The 21,853-nt window shown below is 36.0% G+C and overlaps 1 protein-coding gene across 1 annotated transcript in view; it reads left to right on the top strand.

Annotated features, from left to right (window-relative positions):
* The window catches only part of KMT2C (lysine methyltransferase 2C), a 267,769-nt gene that overhangs the window by 170,225 nt on the left and 75,691 nt on the right, over window positions 1–21,853 (top strand). The window contains exons 16-23 of the mRNA XM_046670589.1: window positions 1,255–1,371; window positions 10,077–10,178; window positions 10,390–10,494; window positions 15,109–15,290; window positions 15,553–15,717; window positions 16,717–16,826; window positions 17,308–17,373; window positions 18,338–18,550. Of these exons, the coding sequence (XP_046526545.1) occupies window positions 1,255–1,371; window positions 10,077–10,178; window positions 10,390–10,494; window positions 15,109–15,290; window positions 15,553–15,717; window positions 16,717–16,826; window positions 17,308–17,373; window positions 18,338–18,550 (1,060 nt within the window). The remainder of the gene's footprint in view (window positions 1–1,254; window positions 1,372–10,076; window positions 10,179–10,389; window positions 10,495–15,108; window positions 15,291–15,552; window positions 15,718–16,716; window positions 16,827–17,307; window positions 17,374–18,337; window positions 18,551–21,853) is intronic.

Genomic DNA, 21,853 nt, shown 5'->3' with positions numbered 1-21,853 from the left:
GAGATCTAAAAGAGAGGCCATCTGAAAACTGGAGGTTGGCTGTATTTGTTAAAACCAAAGGGGAAAATGGTCCCCCCTCCATTAAGTTATTGACTTAGAAACTATTCTGCTACATAGGTAACGAGCTCAGCATTTCAAACTATGATATGACATCAATTGAAGATATAACATACATTTAACTTGTTAAAGGAAAAACTATCAGAATTTTCTGAGTATTTTAATAAGTTTAAGTATACGTAAAGTATGTGTAGATATCAGGACTTTTTAGGTAGTAAAAAGTTAGTCTGATTATAAACAAGAAAAAGACAACAACAAATAACCCTACTACTTATTTGTTAAAATATCAGGGAATTTAACATGTTTTCCCATGGAATTTTTGCTTGTGTTAGGTAAAAATTTAGAAATTATTTCCATTTCAAGTAACTATTATCTAGATGATTTAAACCACATCAACTTTCTTATAATCTTTAAATAAATTGTCCTCTAAATACTATGGTAGAATGAGGTACACGTTTAATTCAAATAGACAGCTATTGAATGGTAAAGGAAATTGACAATTTTAATGACAGGAAAAATACAGTTGTACACTACCAGAAATCAGCTTTCATACTATGTAGCAGTTCAGAATAGTGGTTAAGGATGTGGACACTGGAACCAGACTTGCTAGCTCTATGATTTTGGACAAGTTACTTAACTTTTTTATCCCTCAGAGTACTTATCTCTAGAATGGGGATAATAAAATGGTACTGACCTTATGAGATTGTTGAGAGTAAAAAGTGCTTGGAGCAGTACATAGCAAGTACTCAGTGTGTGTTAGCTATGACTGTAATTACTGAGAGACCAGTTAACAAGAGAGTCCTTCCTTCTACTTGCTCTGTATTGAATACACATTGCTGCACGTGCAGATACCTGGATGGGGTTGTGGTGGTTGTAGTTGCCTCGAATGTAGGATTAAGAAATGGGAAAATAATGCCATAATGCCAAAGTTTGCTGAGGCAAGGCATTCGCAATGATAGACCTGAAGTTTGAGTCTAAGGTTAAATGCTTTTTATGTTTATATATTTTTAAGTTGCAGAATACATATTGAGAGAGACAAATAATAAGCCTGGTCTCTTAATATTTATCATCTGATCAAAATAAAAGAGAGAAGCAAGTATCTGTGTAACATTTAATAAGGCGTTTTATGTCACATTTGGATTTTAAAATTCTTATGGATGTTTTCAGAATGCTGACTTTTCCTTATCTGTTGTGTAGGGCCGTGGGTCGGGATTTCCAGGAAAGCGGAGACCTCGTGGTGCAGGACTGTCAGGACGAGGCGGCAGAGGCAGGTCCAAATTGAAAAGTGGAATTGGGGCAGTTGTCTTACCTGGGGTAAGGTTTGCTTCCTTTACCTCGGCTATAACCCTTCACGTGTCGACTGATGGAGATATCTCATTTGTGGCAAATTAGGTAGATCGTAAGAGTCCTATAAGTAAGCTAAATAAATAAGTTAAAATTTTTATTTTATTTTATTCTCTCTCTACTTTGCACCTTTTTTAAACCTCTGGTCAGATTTTCTTTTATATTTTCTACTTTCTCATCCTTTTTCTCTTTTCTTACCTTCCTTTTTGCCTCTTCTCTTTCTATCCCAATTGTTCCCCCAAGTTCAATGTGTAATATATTTGCTCTTTTATTTGAAAAAACAAAGTAAACTCCTGTTATATTCTTGAGTTTATTTAATAATTTTTAATTATGTTGGCTTTTTAAGTTTTTGATTGTAGTGGCTCTCAGTTTTATAATATGGCTAAAGAAGAAACTAGAAAGTTGCACATTAGTATGAACTCTGAAAACTTTGAAGATTTTATGATTATCTTTGACATATTTTAAAATTGATAAATATTTGCTCATTGGCATGTTAAGAGGTTTTATTTAAATGTGTATTGTAAAAGCTGTATTTGGCAAATAATGACAGATATTTCGTGCAGTAACTTTGCTATTTTACCAAAATCCTGTTTTTCAAATTCTCGTTGTCATTTAAAGTTCAAGAAACAGGTGGGTTTGTTCAGTTTTGCTACTACAGGAGTAAAGAAACATGGATTCTGGTCCTTTTTAAAAAAAAGCAAATCCTCTCCCAAAACTGACATTGAGGTATAGTTGATATAAAATAAGGTACGAATATTTAAACTTTACAGTTTTGTAGGTTTTGACATGTACACCCTTGAGAAGGACACCACAATCAAGACAGTAAACATATTCATCCCCAGAGCTTCTGTTCCTGCCCCGTCTGCTTGTGGTTGTCCCAATTGGCCGCCCTGTGTTTGCCTGGGCCGGGCCACCGCGGCAGAGTGGGCGCCCCTGCGGACCGGGCTGACCCCGCGGACCAGGCTACCGCTGCGCAAGTGTGTGTGCCATCCCCCAAAGTTTCGTGTGCCCCTCCGAAATCCTTCTGCTTTCCTCCCTGCCTCCAGTCCTCACCCCCAGGTGCTGACTAATCTGACTTCCATTGCTGTCGATTAGCTTGCATTTTCTAGAGTTTATGTAGGTGGAATCATACAGAATGTACGCTTTTTGGTCTGATTTCATGCAACATAATTATTTTGAGATTAATCCATGCTCTTGCATATGTTAATAGTTCATTCCTTTTGTTGCTGAAGAGTATCCATATTATGGATGTGCCACACTTTGTATCTGTCTTCACTTGTTCAGTGACTTTGTGGTTACTTCCGTTTTGGCTGTTCGAAACAGAGCTGCTGTGAACTTTTATATTTGTCTTTCTATGGACGTATGCTTTCTTTTCTCATGGGTAAGTATCTAGGAGTGGAGTGGCTGGATATATAGTAGGCGTATGCTTAGCTTTTTAAGAAAAGGCTGTTTTTCAAGTTGGGTGTGATATTTTATGTTAGCAAGAGTGTGTGAGATTCCTCTTCCCTCCACGCACTCACCTACACTTGATATGGTCAGTCGTCTTAATTTTAGCCATGCAGCAGGTGTGTTAATGGCATCTCATTTGCATTTCTCTAGTGACTAATGATCTTGATCAGCTTTTTCATTGCTTATTTGCTCTCTGTATATCTTCTTTGATAAAGTTGCTCATCAAATCTTTAGTATATTTTTAAAAATTGAGTAGTTTTTTTAACTTGGTGAGTTTGGACATTTCTTTATGTATTCTGGACACAAATGCTTTATCGTATATATAATTTGCAAATATTTTCTTGGATTTTTTTTTGGTTTTTATTTTCTTAAGTATGTCTTTTGAAGAACAGATGTTTTAATTTTGTTGAAGTCCAGTTTATTGTCCTTTTGGTGTCAGAGAAATATTTGTGTAACCCAGAGTCACAAATATATTCTGTTTTCTTCTAGAAGGTACATGGTTTAAGGTTTTGCATTTAGATCTGTGATCCTATTTGAGTTAATTTTTATGTGTGGTATGAATATGGATCAAAGTTTAGTTTTTTCCATACTGAATATCCAGTTGTTTTAGCACCATTTCTCTGAATTGCCCTTGAGTCATTCCTGAAAATTAGTTATTTGTATATTTGTGGATCTAATTTTGGAATCTCTGTGCTATACCATCGATCCATTTTTCCGTCTCCAGGCCAATACTGCACTATCTTGATTACTTCTACCCTGTAACTACCCTTGAGGGGCTGACCCTGTGGTGCAGCGGTTAAGTTCGCACACTCTGCTTCTGCATCCGAGGTTTGCCGGTTCGGATCCTGGTGTGGACCTACAGATTGCTTGTCAAGCCATGCTGTGGCAGGCATCCCACATATAAAGTAGAGGAAGATGTGCATGGATATTAGCTCAGGGCCAGTCTTCCTCCACAAAAAGGGGAGGATTGGCAGCAGATGTTAGCTCAGGGCTAATCTTCCTTAAAAAAAAAAAAAAAGTTTGTAACTACCCTTGAAATCAGACACTGTCTTCTGATTTTCTACTTTTGTCAGAGTTATTTTGGCTGTTCTAAATCCTTCATATTTCTATATGAATTAGCTTGTCAATTTCTACAATAAGCCTGCTAGGATTTTGATTGAGTTTGCATTCAAACAATAGATCAATTTGGGGAAAGTTCACGTTTTAACCATACTGAATTTTTCAAGCCATAAACATGTGAATCACTCCATTTTTTAGGTCTTTAAATTCTCTCAGTGATGTTCTTTAGTTTTCAACATACAGGTCTTTCACACAGTTTCTCAGATATCTCTCTTAAGTCTGCTATACTTTTTATGCTATGGTAAATGGTAGTGTTATCTTAATTTCAAATTTTGGTTGTTGGTTCCTCGTATCTAAAATACTACTCTTTTTTTTTTTCCTGAGGAAGATTTGCCCTGAGCTAACATCTGTTGCCAGTCTTCTTCTTTTTTTTTTTTGGCTTTGATGTGAGCCGCCACAACAGCATGGCCACTAGCAGACAAGTCGTGTAGGTCTGCACCTGGGATCCGAACCCAGGCTGCAGAAGCAGAGTGCACCAAACTTAACTGGTAGGCCACCAGGTGCTACAAATATGATCCCAAAATGCTACATATATGATCATGTTGTCTGCGAATAAAGAAAGTTTTCTCTTTCTTTTAAATCTAGAGGCCTTTCATTTTTATTTTTTGTTGCATTTGCTATAACCTTCAGTACAGTATTGGATAGAAGTGATGAGGTCAGATAACTTGTGTTGTTTTTGATCTTGGGGAGAAAGCATTTAGTCTTTTATTTATTTCTTTATTTTTAAAAGACTTTATTTTTCCTTTTTCTCCCCAAAGCCCCCTGGTACATAGTTGTGTATTTTTAATTGTGGGTCCTTCTAGTTGTGGCATGTAGGATGCTGCCTCAGCATGGCTTGATGAGTGGTGCCATGTCCGAGCCCAGGATCCGAACCAGTGAAACCCTGGGCCGCCGAAGCAGAGCGCGTGAACTCAACCACTCAGCCATGGGGCTAGCCCCTTATTTATTATATTTGGTTTGTGGTAAAATTGGTTTATAACAGTATATAACTTTCAGGTGTACATCATTATATTTTGATTTCTATGTAAATTACATCATGTTCACCACTCAAAGATCAATTATAATCCGTCACCATATACATGTGCCTAATCACCCCTTTCGCCCTCCTGGTAACCACCTTCCCCTCTGGTAACCACCAATCCAATCTCTGCCTCTGTGTGTTTGTTCGTTGTTGTTTGTATCTCCTACCTATGAGTGAGATCAAACAGTAGTTGACTTTCTGCCTCTGACTTATTTCACTTAGCACAGTACCCTCAGGGTCCATTCATGTTGTCACAAATTTCATCATTTCTTATGGCTGAGTAGTATTCCTTTGTGTGTATATACCATATCTTCTTTATCCATTTATCCCTCGATGGGCACCTGGATTGCTTCCAAGTCTTGGCTATTGTGAATAATGCTGCCATGAACATAGGGGTGCATATATCTTTACACATTCATGTTTTCATGTTCTTCGGATAAGTACCCAGCAGTGGAATAGCTAGGTTGTATGTTAGTTCTATTCTTAATTTTCTGAGAAATCTTCATGCTGTTTTCCATAGTGGCTGCATGAGTTTGCACTCCCACCAGTGCATGAGAGTTCCCTTTGCTCCACATCCTCTCCAACACTTGTTATTTCTTCTTTTATTAATTATAGCCATTCAGTCAGGTGTGTGGTAATATCTCATTGTAGTTTTGATTTGCATTTCTCTGATAGTGATGTTGAACATCTTTTCATATGTCTGTTGGCCATCTCTATATCTTCTTTGTAGAAATGCCTGTTCAGATCTTTTGCCCATTTTTTAATTGGGTTGTTAGTCTTTTTGTTGTTGAGATGTATGAGCTCTTTGTATATTTTGGATATTAACCCCTTTTCCCATATATGGCTTGCAAATCTCTCCTCCAAATTGTTAGGTTGTCTTTTCGTTTTGTTGATGGTTTCCTTTGCTTTGCAGAACCTTTGCAGTTTGATGTCGTCCCATTTGTCTATTTTTTCTATTGTTTTCCTTGCCCAGGCAGCCATGGTACTTGTGAAAATATGCTGCTAAGACCGATGTCGAAGAGCGTACTGCCTATGTTTTCTTCTAGAAGTTTCATGGTTTTAGGCCTTACATTCAAGTCTTTAATCCATTTTGAGTTAATTTTTGTGTATGGTGTAAGATAATGGTCTACTTTCATTCTTCTGCAATTGGCTGTCCAGTTTTCCCAAACCATTTATTGAAGAGACTTTCCTTTCTCCATTGTATGTTCTTGGTTCCCTTGTTGAAAGTTAGCTGTGCATAGATGTGTGGGTTTACTTCTGGGCTCTTGATTCTGTTCCATTGATCTGTATTTGTTTTTGTGCCAGTACCATGCTGTTTTGGTTGCTGTAGCTTTGTAGTATATTTTGAAATCAGAGTGTGATACCTCTAGCTCTGCTCTTTTTTCTCAGGATTGCCTTGGCTATTCAGTGTCTTTTGTTGTTCCATATAAATTTTAGGATTCTTTGTTCTATTTCTGTGAAAAATGTTGTTGCGACTTTGATAGGGATTGTATTGAATCTGTAGCTTGCTTTAGGAAATATGGACATTTTAACTACATTAATTCTTCCAATCTAAGAGCACGGAATATCTTTCCATTTCTTTGAGTCTTCTTCGGTTTACTTTCAACAATCTTTTGTAGTTTTCAGTGCACAGATCTTTCACCTCTTTGGTTACATTTATTCCTGAGTATTTTATGCTTTTTGTTGCAATTGTAGATGAGATGATATTCTTAATTTCTCTTTCTGCTACTTCATTGTTAGTAGATTTAGTCTTTCATCATTAAGTATGGTGTTAACTCTAGTTTTGTTTTTTTAATAGACATGCTAAATCAGTTTGAGGAAGCTTCTTCCTAGTGATAGTTGGCTGAGATTTTTTCTTTTAATCAGGAGTAGATGTTGGATTTTGTCAAGTGGTTTTTCAGCGTTTACAGAGATGACCATATGGCTTGTTTGTTCATATGGTGAACTAGTACATTGACTGGCTTTTGTGTATGCAACAGGAATCTTGCATTCCTGGGATAAACTCTACATGGCGATAATATTTTATCTTTTTTACATATTGTTGGATTCAATTTGCTAAAAATTTTAGGCTTTTCATGTCTGTGTTCATGAGGGATATTGGTCTATAGTCTTACTTTCTTATAATGTCTTTGGTTGAGGTAACAGCATAACATTGGCTTCGTAGAATGTGTTGGGAAATATATTCTCCTCTTCATTTTTCTGGAAAAGTTGTGTAGTATTGGTTGTATTTCTTCCTTGTATTATTTATAGAACCATTAGTGAAGCCATTTTGGCCTGAAGTTGTTTTTGTGACAAGATTTTTAACTACAGATTGAATTTCTTCCATAAAGTTTAGGGCTATTTAGGTTATCTGTTTGTTCTTGCATGAATTTATCTTGGAAGGAGTTTGTCCATTGTGTGTAAGTTTACAAATCTGTTGACCTAGAGTTGATGATAAGTATTTCTTTATTATCCTTTTAGTATGTGTAGAAGGTGTTGTGATGTCGTCTTTCTCATTCCTAATGTTGATAATTTGTGTTTTTTCTCTTTTTCTCATTGGTCTTTCTTGAGGTTTATCAATTTTATTGATCTTCTTGAGCCAACCTTTGCTTTCGTTAATTTAAAAAAATATTTTTTTCTAGTCTTTGTTTCACCGATTTCCACTTCGATCTGTATTATTTCCTTTCCTCTCACTGAAGTTAATTTGCTCTTCTTTTTCTGTTTACTTTTTTATGTTTCTGTTTGGAAATCCCTAACTTATCAAGTTTTAGTTAGATGTTTTGCTTATATCTGTGGTTCAGGAAAATAAAACTTCTGTCACCTTTAGGACAAATCAGACTACTACCTATGCAGGCAACAATAGCATATATTTTCTCAAAGATTGCCTTCTTCACCCTTGAGGTAGGTTTTATTTCAGTTTAAAGGTTATCAAATCATAAAGTGAAAATAATAGGTCACTAAGCTAGGTAACATTTTTCTTCTGTGTACAATTATCTGTTAAAAAAAAGTCTTGAGTTTTTTTCAGCACTTACATAATTTAAGTATGCTTCTCCACTCCCCACCCCCCACCTCCCCTGGTTGAATCTAGGGGATATTGCAGCTTTTTCTACAGACTTTGTTTCTGGTTTATACTAGGATGCTATATTCCACCTTGTTTTTCATTTTGAACAAAAGCATTTTCTGGTTAAAATTTCCTTTGAAAATAAGAATAATGTTTTTACCATTTCTTTTAGCTACTCACTATTTATCATCCAATTATAAAAGCTATTTTGTTTTCTGTGTTGGAGATGGGGAGATAGAAATGCATACTGTTTGTTTCAATATACTTGTGGTATCTATATTTTAGCCATTGCCACAGTTTTGTATTTTAATAATGTTCTCAGTGTATCATTAGTCCTCTGGTTGAATTACTGGTTACTTCACTCTTAGTAGGCACTTGATTATTCCTGATGGAATGACCATTCTACTTTTATGAATCATCTTGTTTGACTTGCTAAAATCTTAAAAAGCTGATTTTGAGATACACATATAATATATGAATAAATTTCCTGTATTAAAAACATTAAAACATTATATGTAGATCAGAATTTTCTCTACCACTGCTACCCCTTAAGTCCTGGTTTTCTCCCTGTTACCAGTTTGGTGCCTTTACGTATTAGGTTGATCTATATGAAATTGCCAACATTCAACCATTTTTGTCTGCGAAAGAGCAATTTCTTATGATTCAACTTGTTATATATGCCAGTAGACTACATATAATTGCTTTGTGTATTTTCATACCAGAATGCTCTACGTTACATATTATTCCACAGCTTATTTTTCTACTCAACAATGTAGCTTGGTGATATTTTTCATGGAAATTCATACAAGTTTCCACCTTGCTGTTTTTGAAGTACTGCATAATTTTCCAAAGTTTGAATTTGCCGTAGTATTAGTCTTTCCCCAGTGATGACTGTTTAGGTTGTTTACAGTTTTCTCTTGTAGTCTTTAGACTTTTTATTACTGTAAATTGTTCTCATTGTTGGCTCTATCATAAAACAGTAGGACCGTCTACTAAAACCGCATTAAACTTAGTTACATTGGAAAATATTTGTCTTGTAATATATTCCTTCTATTTAGTTATTCTTCTTTCAGTCATTCTTCAAAAACAGTAATTCTCTTACTTTATATATCGACCATAACCTGTTGTGTTTCAGCTCTGTTCTTCTGGGTTAGACAGTAAGCTTCTTCAGGGAAGAGGATCATGTTTTATAATTTTGACATTGGCCTCCTTGTTCTCTTTTTTACCATCTAATTCAGAGGTTTTTTTCATCATAAGCACTCTGGAAATAATTATTAATAAAACAGTAGGTACTTAATTTGGTTTAACCAAGTCCAGAAATGAACATCTTTGGTTGATAATCCTTTGGCTAATACTGAAATTTTGATAAGTTATTCAAAATAATATTCTCAAGCAGTGCTGTGTAGAAGAAATATAATGTGAACCACATATCCAATCAAAAACTTCCTAGTAGCTACATTAAAAAAGGAGAGAGGAACAGGTAAAATTTAACTTTAATGCAGTATGTCTTTTGGTTCAATATATTCAAAATATTACCATTTCACCATGTAATATATAAAATATACATGATTATTTATGAGCTATATTTACCTTCCTTTGTTTGCTACTAAGTCTTTGAAATCTGGTGTGTATTTTATACTTAGAGCACATCTCAATTTGCCCTAGCAGGTTTTCAGAGTCCCTAAAACAGAGTGATTGATACATGTACCTCTATGTATATGTATATGTGTATACACACACACATAATGTAATATTTTGTTTCTTGATTAGAATGTGTGGGTAATCAAGTTTTACTAAAGGTGGGTTAATACTTTCTCATTACTTCCTGAGCTCTGGGACTAGTAGCTCTGAAGAAACAGGTGAATAAAAAATGTCGTGGCTTACACTTTTATGCTAGTCTCTTGGCAATAATAATCTGATTTGGAATGGTTAGTCTAGATCCTGGGAAAAGTTGTACTTTAAATATGAGTCTTCTCAAGCTTTCCAGTTAAGGATAATACAAGTGAAAAATATAACTTCACGTTTTATGTATTTTGCTTTTTATAGGTGTCTGCTGCAGATCTTTCATCAAATAAGGATGAAGAAGAAAACTCTATGCACAATACTGTTGTGTTGTTTTCTAGTAGTGACAAATTCACTTTGCATCAGGTTTGAACTAAATTATTATTGTCTTCCACTTTTGAATTCCTCCTTGCTCATTCCTGCTTTATCCCATATGCACAGAAGTCATCTAATATTTAGCTCTAGAGCTTTATTAGCTAAGAAGGTATTTTTTAAAAATTATGAAATTAGTATATTAGTGTATTCCTTCTTAGCTTAGTCTACAGTTTAAAATATATTCATGTATTCTTAATTTCAGGATATGTGTGTAGTTTGTGGCAGTTTTGGCCAAGGAGCAGAAGGAAGGTTACTTGCCTGTTCTCAGTGTGGTCAGTGTTACCATCCATACTGTGTCAGTATTAAGGTAAATACATTTGTTTAAATGAGTTAACAAGAATGTATTGAATTTTGATTTGATTTGAGTAGTATCATGCTGCTTCCACTTCTTATAATTAATCAAGTATTGTTTTTTAAGATTATTATATATATGTGATAATATTTAAGTACTTTAAATATTACCTTTAATGCATTACCTCGAGAAATTAACTCCTGTATAAATCTGTCATCTTAAATTGTAGTAATTATCCTGCTTCTGTCTTGAAAAAGTAAAACATAAAAATGTATGCATTTAATTTAAAAGATACTTTATACTATTATTTGCTAAGGTACAAGGTTTAGTTGATTCCTTCTTTCTGTTGATTATAAAGGTTGAGAACAACTAGAATAGTTAGGAAAAAATTCATTAGCCCACCCTGGTCTCTCCCCACATTCTCTTTTCTCAACCCGCACCCTATACAAAAGGGCATTTTCTAGGCTTTTTGCGTCAGTGGGTTGATACTTTTAATCAATTTTGGAGCACTTTTGGCTATTATTCAATTTTTTTTCTTCCTCTCCCTACCCCCCAAATCTCAGTTGTGTGTGTGCGCGCGAAATTACTTGATACTATCCCCAAATCATGGACACTTGGTTGATTATTTTTTTTCAGTTGTTTTTCTCTCTGTGCTTTAGTTTGTGTAGTTTCTATTACATTCCCCAACTCACTATTATTATGCAGTATCTAATTTATTTTGAAGTCTATCCAGTGGAGTTTTAACTCAGATAATTGTATTTTTTGATCTCAGTTTCATTTTATAGTTTATAGTTATCTTGTAGTTTCAATTTTTTCTCCATTATGTTTTTCTCTTTCAAGTCCTTGTATGTATAATTGTCTACTAATTCTATTACCTCTGACATTTCTCATTGTACTAATCAATCTTTCTCCTCATTAGGATAGGTTTTCCTGTTGTTTTCTTTTTTTACATCCAGTAATTTTTGATTGAATGTTGACACGGTGCATCGTGATAGTATATTGTTGGGAGTCTGGATTTTTGTTCCTTTAAAAGTATTGAGTTTTTGTTTGGCAGGTAGTTATTTGTGGATAAGTTTGAACCTTTTGCAGCTTCTTTTTAAGCTTTCTGGGGTAAGTCTGGAGAGCCTTCAGTCCGAGATAGCTAGTCTCAAACTTTTTGTTCTTAAACGTTAACACTCTTAAAAATTATTGAGGACCCCATAGAGTTTTTCTTTATGAGGATAATAATTATTGAATATTTACCATTTTAGAAATTAAAACTGAGGATATTTTAAAACAAAAATATATAAGCACAGCTTGTATGATGTCAATGTAGTGGTGTTTTACGTATTGCGTAGCCTTTGCAAAACATCACTGTGGGTGAATTAAAGTGAAAAAAGACGAATGACATCTTAGTATTATTATGAAAGTAGTTTTAACCTCACGGACCTGCTGGGGTTCCCCAGCCCACCCTGTTCTAGCGCTAGCTTAATCTATGCTTGAGGCACGGCCTGTATGAGATCTCTACTGGAGTCTCCCCGCTGCTCCCCTTTGGCCCCAAATTCACCAGTGTCTTTTCACACTGACTGGTTGCAATTCAAATGTCTTCCAGCATTGTGCGAGCTCTGATTATTCAGTTTACAAATTCCCAATAGTTTTTCTTTGCTCTGATTGTGGGTACTGGTTTGGCCTCCCAGATGTGCTGCTTGGTATTCAGCCAAAGACTTCAGGGAAATCCTTTATAGATTTCTGGAGTTCTTACTATTTATTGCTTCATCCTTTCTAGTACTCTGTCCTGCACATTCCAACTGCCTCAACCTCCCTGAACTCCATCCTGTGTCCTAACCTCAGGGAGACCGTTGTGCTCTGCTGGGGTTCTCCCTCCCTGAGAAGCATTCTGGAAAATATCTGCAGGTGGAATATCGTAGGATGCTCTTCACTTGGTTCCCTCCTCTCAGAAATCACAGTCCTGTACTACCTGTTGTGCAGTATCTGAAAACAAGTGTTTCATATGTTTTCCCCAGTTTTCTAGTATTTTATGATGGGAAAAAGATCTCATCCCACTTACTCCATCATGGTTGAAGCAGCTATTCGTTATAGACTATAAAACATGTCTGTTGCAACTTTGGACTTGGTACCATGGGTAGAACCCTGGATAATCCATTACTTGAAAGAGCTCTTGAAAATAAAGACTAAAGCAGTACAGTCGGAGAAAAAAGAGTTGATAGTAGAACCGTGAAATGTATGCTAAAAGGGAATTTTAATGGGGGAAAAATTGTTCAAATGTTGAAGAACTGCAGAGAAGTAGAATAACACACACTAACATGTCAACGAGATTTGGGAGTAAACAGATTTTGACTGACTGACCTGGGCAGTTTCAGTGGGGGTAGGCGTAGTGACCAGATTGTAGTGTGTTGAAGAGTGAATATAAACTGAGTAACTTGATATTTTGGCTGTAAGGGACCACAGGATAGGTTATCTGTGAAATAGGAAAACGTAGTAGGAATGGAGATATATTAAAAAAAATTTTCTGCTGCTAGATACCTTGGATGTGTCTCCCACTTTATCTTCATTTTACCTTTCCTCTAAGCTAGGGATTGGTAAACTGCAGCACACTGGCAAAATCTAGCCCGTTGCCTGTTTTTCTAAATAAACTTTTATTGGAACACTGCCATCCTCTTTTGTTAACATATCTACACTGAGCTTCACACTACGGTCGCAGAGTTGCGTAGTTCCAACAGACCAGATGCCCTGCAAAATCTGGAATATTTACTGTCTGACCTTTTACAGAAAGAGTTTGTTGGCTCTTGCCCTAAGCCACCCTGCTCTCCCTACCCTAGGCTCTTTCCTCCATTTGCATAAATAATTATAATTTGATGATCTAAGACTAATTTAAAAGAATTGGTAGGCTAATCAAGGTAATAAATATACATGCTTAAAAATCAAATGACTGTAAAAGCCTTATATGACTGACCAACTCCTGTCTTGTCTTACTCTGCTTCCATATCTGAGTCCTTTTCCCCACAGGCAACCACTTTTGATCCTTTTAGGTCCTCCTTCTTATAGTTAACTCTATAGCTCTAAATAATGTGCTAGTGCTACTGGTTTATCCATGTTAGATTTCATTGACTTTCTGCTATGAGTAGATAAATACTGAGTTAACTCTTAAAAGAGTACACCCCTGCCTCCTTCTAGCATCCTCCCAACACACTGTTTTACTACATTTAGTTAATAAGCAGTAATGGTTTGACTCAGTAAATGTTCACTGGAGATCTAAATAGTGTACTGTGACTTTCTTTTTTTGTTCATGGAGCTTTTAGTAGCAAGAAGCAAATAATGATTCATGATTCTCCATTAGTTCTTGTTGTTTGCTTTTACCTATTGTAGAAGCACCATCATGTCAGATATTGTGGCGAGTACCTGGTTTCTGGGAAGCGTCCCACCCCTTCCCGCCCTCTCCTTTCCCTCTTCTAATCTGTGCTCTAGTAGCTTCTAGGTCTGTTGCTCAGCTCTCATCCTCATACTTCTCTGGGCTGGTGTCCTTTGTTGAGTTCCTTGCTTTCTGGATCCCACATCTTCCTTTTTATTGGGATACAATCTCATTTTGGTCCTCATATCTCCAAGTAACTTCATGAGAATGTGGGAGCTGAGTTTTGAGTCCTTATATGTCTAAAAGGTATTCTGCTTTCACTTTTAATTGCTTGTTTAGCTAGGTTAAGAGTTGTACCTTGAAAAATTTTGTCCTGTAGAACCAGAAATTATTACTCTACTTAGCATCTAGAGTTGCAAAGTTTGATCCCATTCTGATAGTTGTTCCTTTACTTAAGTCTTTTATTTTCCTCTCAGGTAGCTTTTAGACTTTCTTATTTCTCATGATCTGAATTTTTATTCTGTATCGTGATTGCTTACTGTTTCATTATAACACAGACACTTTGCGGTCCTTTCTATCTGTAGACTCTAGTCTCTTGAGATCTTTAAGTTGGTTCCAAATTCTTAATATTACATTTTGTGTCTTCTTTGAGGAATTTCTCAGAAGTATAGAGATTCTCAAACTTTCCTACTAACTTACACACTTCAGGCTGAGGAGAGTAAACAGAGGAGTGAGTGTGAGCTTCACAAGTTCTAGCTTCGTAGCCTGAAATCCTCCAAGACCATAACATATCCTTGAGAACTCATGTTTTACTTTTTATGTTTTTATATTGATTTTAATATGCAAGTCCCTATGCAATGTGCACAAATTTCAGAAGCATGATTCATAAAATGTTGTAGATGGAAAGTATGTCAGTACATTTTCAAATCCTGTATTAAGAATAATGGGGCAATTTACTTGATTTCTTTAAAATCCAGTCACCACATCTATAAAGTGCACATAAAATATATAGCACAAAGTAGTTATATGGATGGACTTAAAAAAGGCATTAAAATATGTACCACTTTCCATTTTTCTGTCCAGTAAGTGGACTTCTAAAAGTATATGGGTGTACCCACTCCAGTATTAGCCACTATTGGTGCTCAGTAAATGTTGGTTGCTTGCCTCTTTTCTGCTTCTAGGTACATAAGCACCATATTCATTTATATGGTTTGTTTGATCATGCAAAATGAGGTGTAGGTTAATGTATAAATCACATGGATTGGTTGTTTCTTTTACAGATCACTAAAGTGGTTCTTAGCAAAGGTTGGAGGTGTCTTGAGTGCACTGTATGTGAGGCCTGTGGGAAGGCGACTGACCCAGGAAGACTCCTGCTGTGTGATGATTGTGACATAAGTTATCACACCTACTGCCTAGACCCTCCATTGCAGACAGTTCCCAAAGGAGGCTGGAAGTGCAAATGGTACTCTAGGATTTACGTTTCCCTTGTTAGTCTTTCAAGTTCAGAACTTTCCCACGTTACTTTAGTTTTTAAAAATTAGCCACATCTGCTTAATTGCATAATACATGTTTACTATGATGGATATCACTAATCAGATTAGAAACATTTTCAAATATGCATTAAATAATTTTCCCCTATTCTGTTCATGTGTAGCTTCTTGAATTACAGTAACCAAGTAACTAAGTAAATAAAATTGAGACTTGTGGGGGGTATTGGATTTCAGGTGTGTTTGGTGCAGACACTGTGGAGCAACATCTGCAGGTCTAAGATGTGAATGGCAAAACAATTATACACAGTGTGCTCCCTGTGCAAGCTTATCTTCCTGCCCGGTCTGCTATCGAAACTATAGAGAAGAAGATCTTATTCTGCAATGTAGACAATGTGATAGGTATTGTGCTGTTTTTTTCATCTTTTGCAAACTTTTCTCTCTTAAATGTAGCAAAAGGAAATTGGAAAATGACTTTCTTCCATCTTAAATTTAAGAAACAAGACTTTTTGCTTTCCAGACTAGAAATTTACAGAAGTTTTCTGTTTTGAATTCTCAATTCTAGACTAAGGATTTTTAACTTGGGGCTTTTTGACAGTTTATGAATCCCTTGAAATTAGATGCAGAATTATTGCCTGCGTATATGTATTTTTCTATGGAAGGTTTCTGAATCTTTTATTAGATTCTACAAAGGGTCTCACACATTCTGTGTTCCTTAAACTACTTTTTCTTCAAGCTCTAGATACAGAATATGTAGGTATCATACCAGCTCCCACCCTGCCAAGTAGTCTATGTGCAGCTTCACAATCATGAATGTTTTCTTTGGTTTCCATGGTGTATTGTTGTGCTCTCTTCACAGTTAAGCACTGTATGTGTAATATTAGTAATGTAGTCTATTTCATCAGTAGGGCAGGATTCTCAGGACTCTGCCTACCAGTTCTTTGTTCTAAGGCAGGATACCTCCTTGTATTTCCCCTTACCATTCACCATCACTCACATGAGCTGTGTCTACTCCACAGTAGACACGTCACATGGAGCACGTACCTACCACACCATTTGCACTCTTCGAATTCCTCTCTGCTTGCCCTGACTGGCTTCCTTGCTGTCTCTGAAATAGTCAGTATATGAACATAACACAGTTATCCCATCTTCCTCATATAATGTGATTGTGCTTCCTTCCTAGTACTTGTTCTCATTCCTTTTTCTTTCCTTCTCAGCTCTGAAAAGTTTTTGGGTGAATAGGACTGGTCAGGAGAAAGGGTAAAATTGCCTAGATAGGAGGAGCATGTGAGGCTTAGGGTTTTGAGTTTGGAGACTGTCAACTCTGTTGTAATTTTTAAAAGGAAACCACACTCAGTACATTTCTTTTTTTTTTTAAATGTACAAATATGGTCTTTTTAGATGGATGCATGCAGTTTGTCAAAACTTAAGTACTGAAGAGGAAGTGGAAAATGTAGCAGACATTGGTTTTGATTGTAGCATGTGCAGACCCTATATGCCTACGTCAAATGGTAAGGAAGCGATTCCAGCCGTGTCTGTCCCCTGAAGCTCACTGGGCCCTGCTGACCACGGCCAGTCAGTGGGCTTCCCTCTGAGGCTGTTTGGTTTTTGTGAAACTATTATTTGAACAAATATTTTCTGAAAAATAAGTTATTGTTTTTTATAAATTAACTCTTATTATCCAAACTTAATATATTAAAACAGTTTACTTCCAAAAAGAAAGTAAATTAAGCATATATTTTATATATAATGTAATTTTGCTTTCAAGACTCATATAATCGTAGTTATTAGCAATATGTAGAAATCCAGTTCTTTACCAGTTTTTCTTCCCTTATGTGTATTTCCTTCCCCTTCACCTTGTTTCAACTCTGTTTAGTGTTCAAGCATTTATTTCAGTAAAATGGGTACAAAATAGAAATTTTAATCATATGCAAATCTTTAAATACACTTTACCTTTTCTCTAAAAATTACGTGAATTTTTTTTCATTTTAGTGCCTTCCTCAGACTGCTGTGAATCTTCACTTGTAGCACAGATTGTCACAAAAGTGAAAGAGCTAGGTAAAATCTAAAATGCTTTATTTGACTGTTCTTTACAAAAAGCACATAAATGCTTAATTTTTTCTATGTTACTTGAAACCTGCCCTAATCATATAGGTGTTCAGTCTAAATTCTCTAATGTTGGTAATCATTTCTATAATTGATATATAAAATATTCATCTTATGCAGCTTTAGTGAGACATTATTCCTATGAATCTCAGCAAATTGGCAATGAAAATAGCCACTTTTAAAATAGTGATTAACTCTATACTTGCTTTGGTTTCATTGATGTATTACTGTGCTTAGTTATCAGCAGAAAATAAGGCCCAGTTAGCGAACAGATTCCTTCAGAATTAATTCAGTCTCTTACTATTTAATCTGTAATAGATCAGCCTGGAATGGTGATTAATATGATACTCTTATCAAACTATCATTCTTTTGCCTACTTCTGTTTGATATCCTCTGGTACAAAAAACATTTGGATAGTACAAAAATTGTTCTAATGAACAGCAGTTTTGTACATTTAAAAATTTGAAGGATTTCTACTTATTTACTACCTCTTCCTGTAAGTGATTATATTGATATTTGATTTCCAGATGGGCTTCTGGAGTATTCTTGCTTCTTGTCAAAATTGATCCTCACTTTTTAATCTGAAAGGATATTCCAGGAAGATGCCTACAGTCAAGGAACTGAAGCACTGCTTGTAGCTTCATTGCTTTCTCTCTGAATTCTCATGTCGATCGATGAAAATATAAATTCCAGGAAGACTATCTTTTAAAAACTTGCAACCTGTCTGCCAAGGAAGTTTGACCAATTATTTTTAGTATTAATTGGCTGCTAAGTGAATTATTTTGTGCATTTCAGAGATGATTGCTTTATAGAAGTCACGTTCCCTTAACGTGGGTATTTTGGAGCGATAATCGACTTATCAATCAAATTTAAAGTGAGAATTTTAATTTGTATCCTTGGGATATTATAATTTTAGATCCACCCAAGACCTATACCCAGGATGGTGTGTGTTTGACCGAATCAGGGATGACTCAGTTACAGAGCCTCACAGTTACAGTTCCAAGAAGAAAACGGTCAAAACCAAAGTTGAAATTGAAGATTATAAATCAGAATAGCGTGGCTGTCCTTCAGACCCCTCCAGACATCCAATCAGAGCATTCAAGGGATGGTGAAATGGATGATAGTCGAGGTAATACTAATTTGTTTTCCATGGAGTATGTTTGCAAGAATTAAAGCATATAAAATAGCTTTTAAATAATGTATGATTTACTAAGGATAAATTCTACTGACTTAGATAACCCTTGATGTGACACTTGACCTTTCTAAGTGAATGGTCTTATTGGACCTAGCCTTTTCAGATTTTCTTCCGTTTATATATCTTTTTAGAACAGACCTGTATTACAGAAATTTCCAGGAGCCCCCATATCTTTGAGGATCACAGATGAGAAAATTAGGAAGGCTTAACTCTAGTTTGCTAGATAGCAGAATAAACCTTCTCAGATGCTGTGAGCTTGGATACCACAGTGAAGTTAAAACAGAACTTGAGGGGCCAGCCCCATGGCCGAGTGGTTAAGTTTGCGCACTCTGCTTTCATGGCCCAGGGTTTTGCTAGTTTGAATCCTGGGCGCGGACATGGCACTGCTTATCAGGCCAGACTGAGGCGGCGTCCCACATGCCCCAACTAGAAGTACCCACAGCTAAGAATGTACAACTATGTACTTTGGAAAAAAATAGAACTTGATTCATACATTTCAGAAATGGAAAAACCATCATTAATTTTCAAGTATAAATTTGTATTCACAGATGTTCATCATAAATTATTTGTTTATAAACATTTTCTTGATCAGAATAAATATCAAGATTTTTCTAGCTGAATTCTTGAGATAACAAAATAATTTTAGTAGTATTAAATTCAATATGAGTTATATTTTTGCTTATCTCTGAAGAAGATCACCATAGTTTGCTTATTTTTAGGGTGGTTATTTTCAGATGATTCAGAAATAAAGTAATAATTATTTTTGTTCCGTCACGTCTTGTCATTCAACAGTATTTATTGAATGCATAGTGTGTCCCAGATGTTGGAAGTCCTATCTGTGACCAAAGCAGATAAAATTCTCTGCTTGGGGCCAGCCTTGTGGCCCAGTAGTTAAAGTTCTGCATGCTCTGCTTCACTGGCCTGGGTTCACAGGTTCAGATCCTGGGTGCAGACCTACTCCACTCATCATCCATGTTGTGGAGGCATCCCACATTCAAAGTAGAGGAAGATTCGTACAGATGTTAGCTCAGGGCTAATCTTCCTCAAGCAAAAACAAGAGGAGGATTGGCAATGGATGTTAGCTCAGGGTGAATCTTCCTCACAAAAATAAATTCTCTGCTTATGGAACTTAGATTTTAATGTTAGGAGAAACAACTATTAAAAAAATATATTATTATTTATAATGTAATAAAAATATAAAAAATAAAAATGTAATTAAAACATAATTATATGTGTTTGGCAAGTGCTATGGATAAAATAGAGCTAGAGAAGAGAAATTGGGAGTGCATGCTAATGTGAAGGATCAAATGAACTGAAAATATCTGAGCACAGACTTCACAGAGATCAGTGAGTTACCCACTTGGTTGTCTGAGGGAAGAGCATCTCTATCAGTGAGAAAGCCAGTACAAAGGCCCTGGGTGGGAGTGTGCCTAGCGTTTTTGAGGAATGTTGTGGAGACCACTGTGTCCAGAAGAGTGAGCAAAGAGGGTAATGGGAGGGGATGAGGTGAGACAGGTGACGAGTGGAGGGATGACTCAGTCGATCATGCAGGACCTTAAGGTGATACTTAAGGAATTTGCATTTACTGTGAATGAAATGGTAAGTCGTTGGAGGTTTCTGAAGAGAAGAGTGGCATAATCTTATTTATGTTTTAAATAATAGAAATTTAATTTATATCATTATATATAATATATATTCATATTCATATATATTTATTCATATATATATGAGTAGACTATTAGGCCCAAGAGTTGTGGCAAGTAGATCAGGCCAGAGGCTATTGCAGTAGTCCCAGTGAGAGATAATCTTGGCTTAGAATGGCTATGTCTTTTGTATATTCCTGAAATTTTATCAGTTGATCTCACATTTCTTTTGTAGTAGTGTGTTTTTGGGTCCCTGTGGTTGGGAGAAAAGCTTTCTGATGCTCACATATAACTGATGTTTAAATACTGTTGAACAGAAAATTTGATTTTGAAGTTTTAAGTGATTTGGGGCTTGTGAAGAAATAGTCTGTGTATCTAGGAGGAATTGATTAGATTGCCATCAGCCAGAGTACAGTGAAGAATTCTAGTTTGTGAAGATAGTAGAAAATGTCTGAAAATGGTTCCATAGTCGCTTAAATCTGGGAAATGCTGTATTTGATAAAATTTGAAAAGTTTCTTGATAGTACACGTTAATTCCCAATGTCTGAGACTATAGAACCTTTTAAGACAAAACAAAACATCAACAAAAAGACCTGAGAGGGTTTTCCTTGTGACTGTTGTTCTTTAGAACAAGACTGTGAGAAATGGTAGATATTTTTTCAACTGTGCTCTTTCCCAGTTGAGGCTGTCAGAAGCTAAATCCACATAGAAGTAATATTATAAATTATACGCATAAGTATACCTAATATGAGATTCCACAGGAGTCTACAAAGTCCTAACGAACTTGTGATGCTCCTAAAATAGTGTGAAAATACCAATGGCTTTTTTGTTGATTTTTAACTCTTCTGATAGATGTTTCTTTAGGAAAATAAGTCGTAAACAACCGCCTTAGCATATCAGAAACAAATTCTTTGTGCAATAAAAGCAGACTTCTTCTAATTCTGCTAGTGGGATCTGGATACCCGGTTAGTACAAAAAAAATCCCAAGTCTAAAGAAAACAAAAACCCTCTGTGTCCCCAGAGTGGGAACACAGCGCCCTCCCTCTCAGTAGCTGCCCCAGTGCGGGAGGTGTGCAGTAGGAGTGCACGTAGGCTGCGGGCCTGGGCCGAGCATGGAGCCGAATGGGGTTACTTAGACTAGGAGAGAGAGGGAGGTAAGGCGTGAGCAAGCAGTCAGGTGGATAGTTATCACCTCCTGTAATGTTAATGCTGCTTCCCTCAACTTTGTAAATTTGATTTTTGGACGAGGAATACATTCACATGGTTTAAAATTGAAAAGGAATAAGGGTAAACAGTGAAAAGTGTCCTCTCTCCCCTGTCCCCATGCCAGTTCGCTTCTCCAGAGGCAGCCATTCTTGTATATCTTTCCAGAGGTGTTTTGTTCATGTACAAGCAAATGAGTATGCATTTTTTCATTCCTTTTGTCTTACTGTTCTTTTCCTTGCCTTAATACTGTTTTTCACTTTTAACGGCCTCATTTTTCGTATTCCTTTGTATAGTTCGTATATTGATAGACCTTTCATTTTTTTCAGTCTTTTACTGTGAATGTCACAGTGAATAACGTGGTATTTACATAATGATGGGCTGGCAAGAT

Source organism: Equus quagga, chromosome 8 (assembly GCF_021613505.1).
Source record: "Equus quagga isolate Etosha38 chromosome 8, UCLA_HA_Equagga_1.0, whole genome shotgun sequence".
NCBI lineage: Eukaryota > Metazoa > Chordata > Mammalia > Perissodactyla > Equidae > Equus > Equus quagga.
This window is presented reverse-complemented; position numbering and strand designations above follow the sequence as displayed.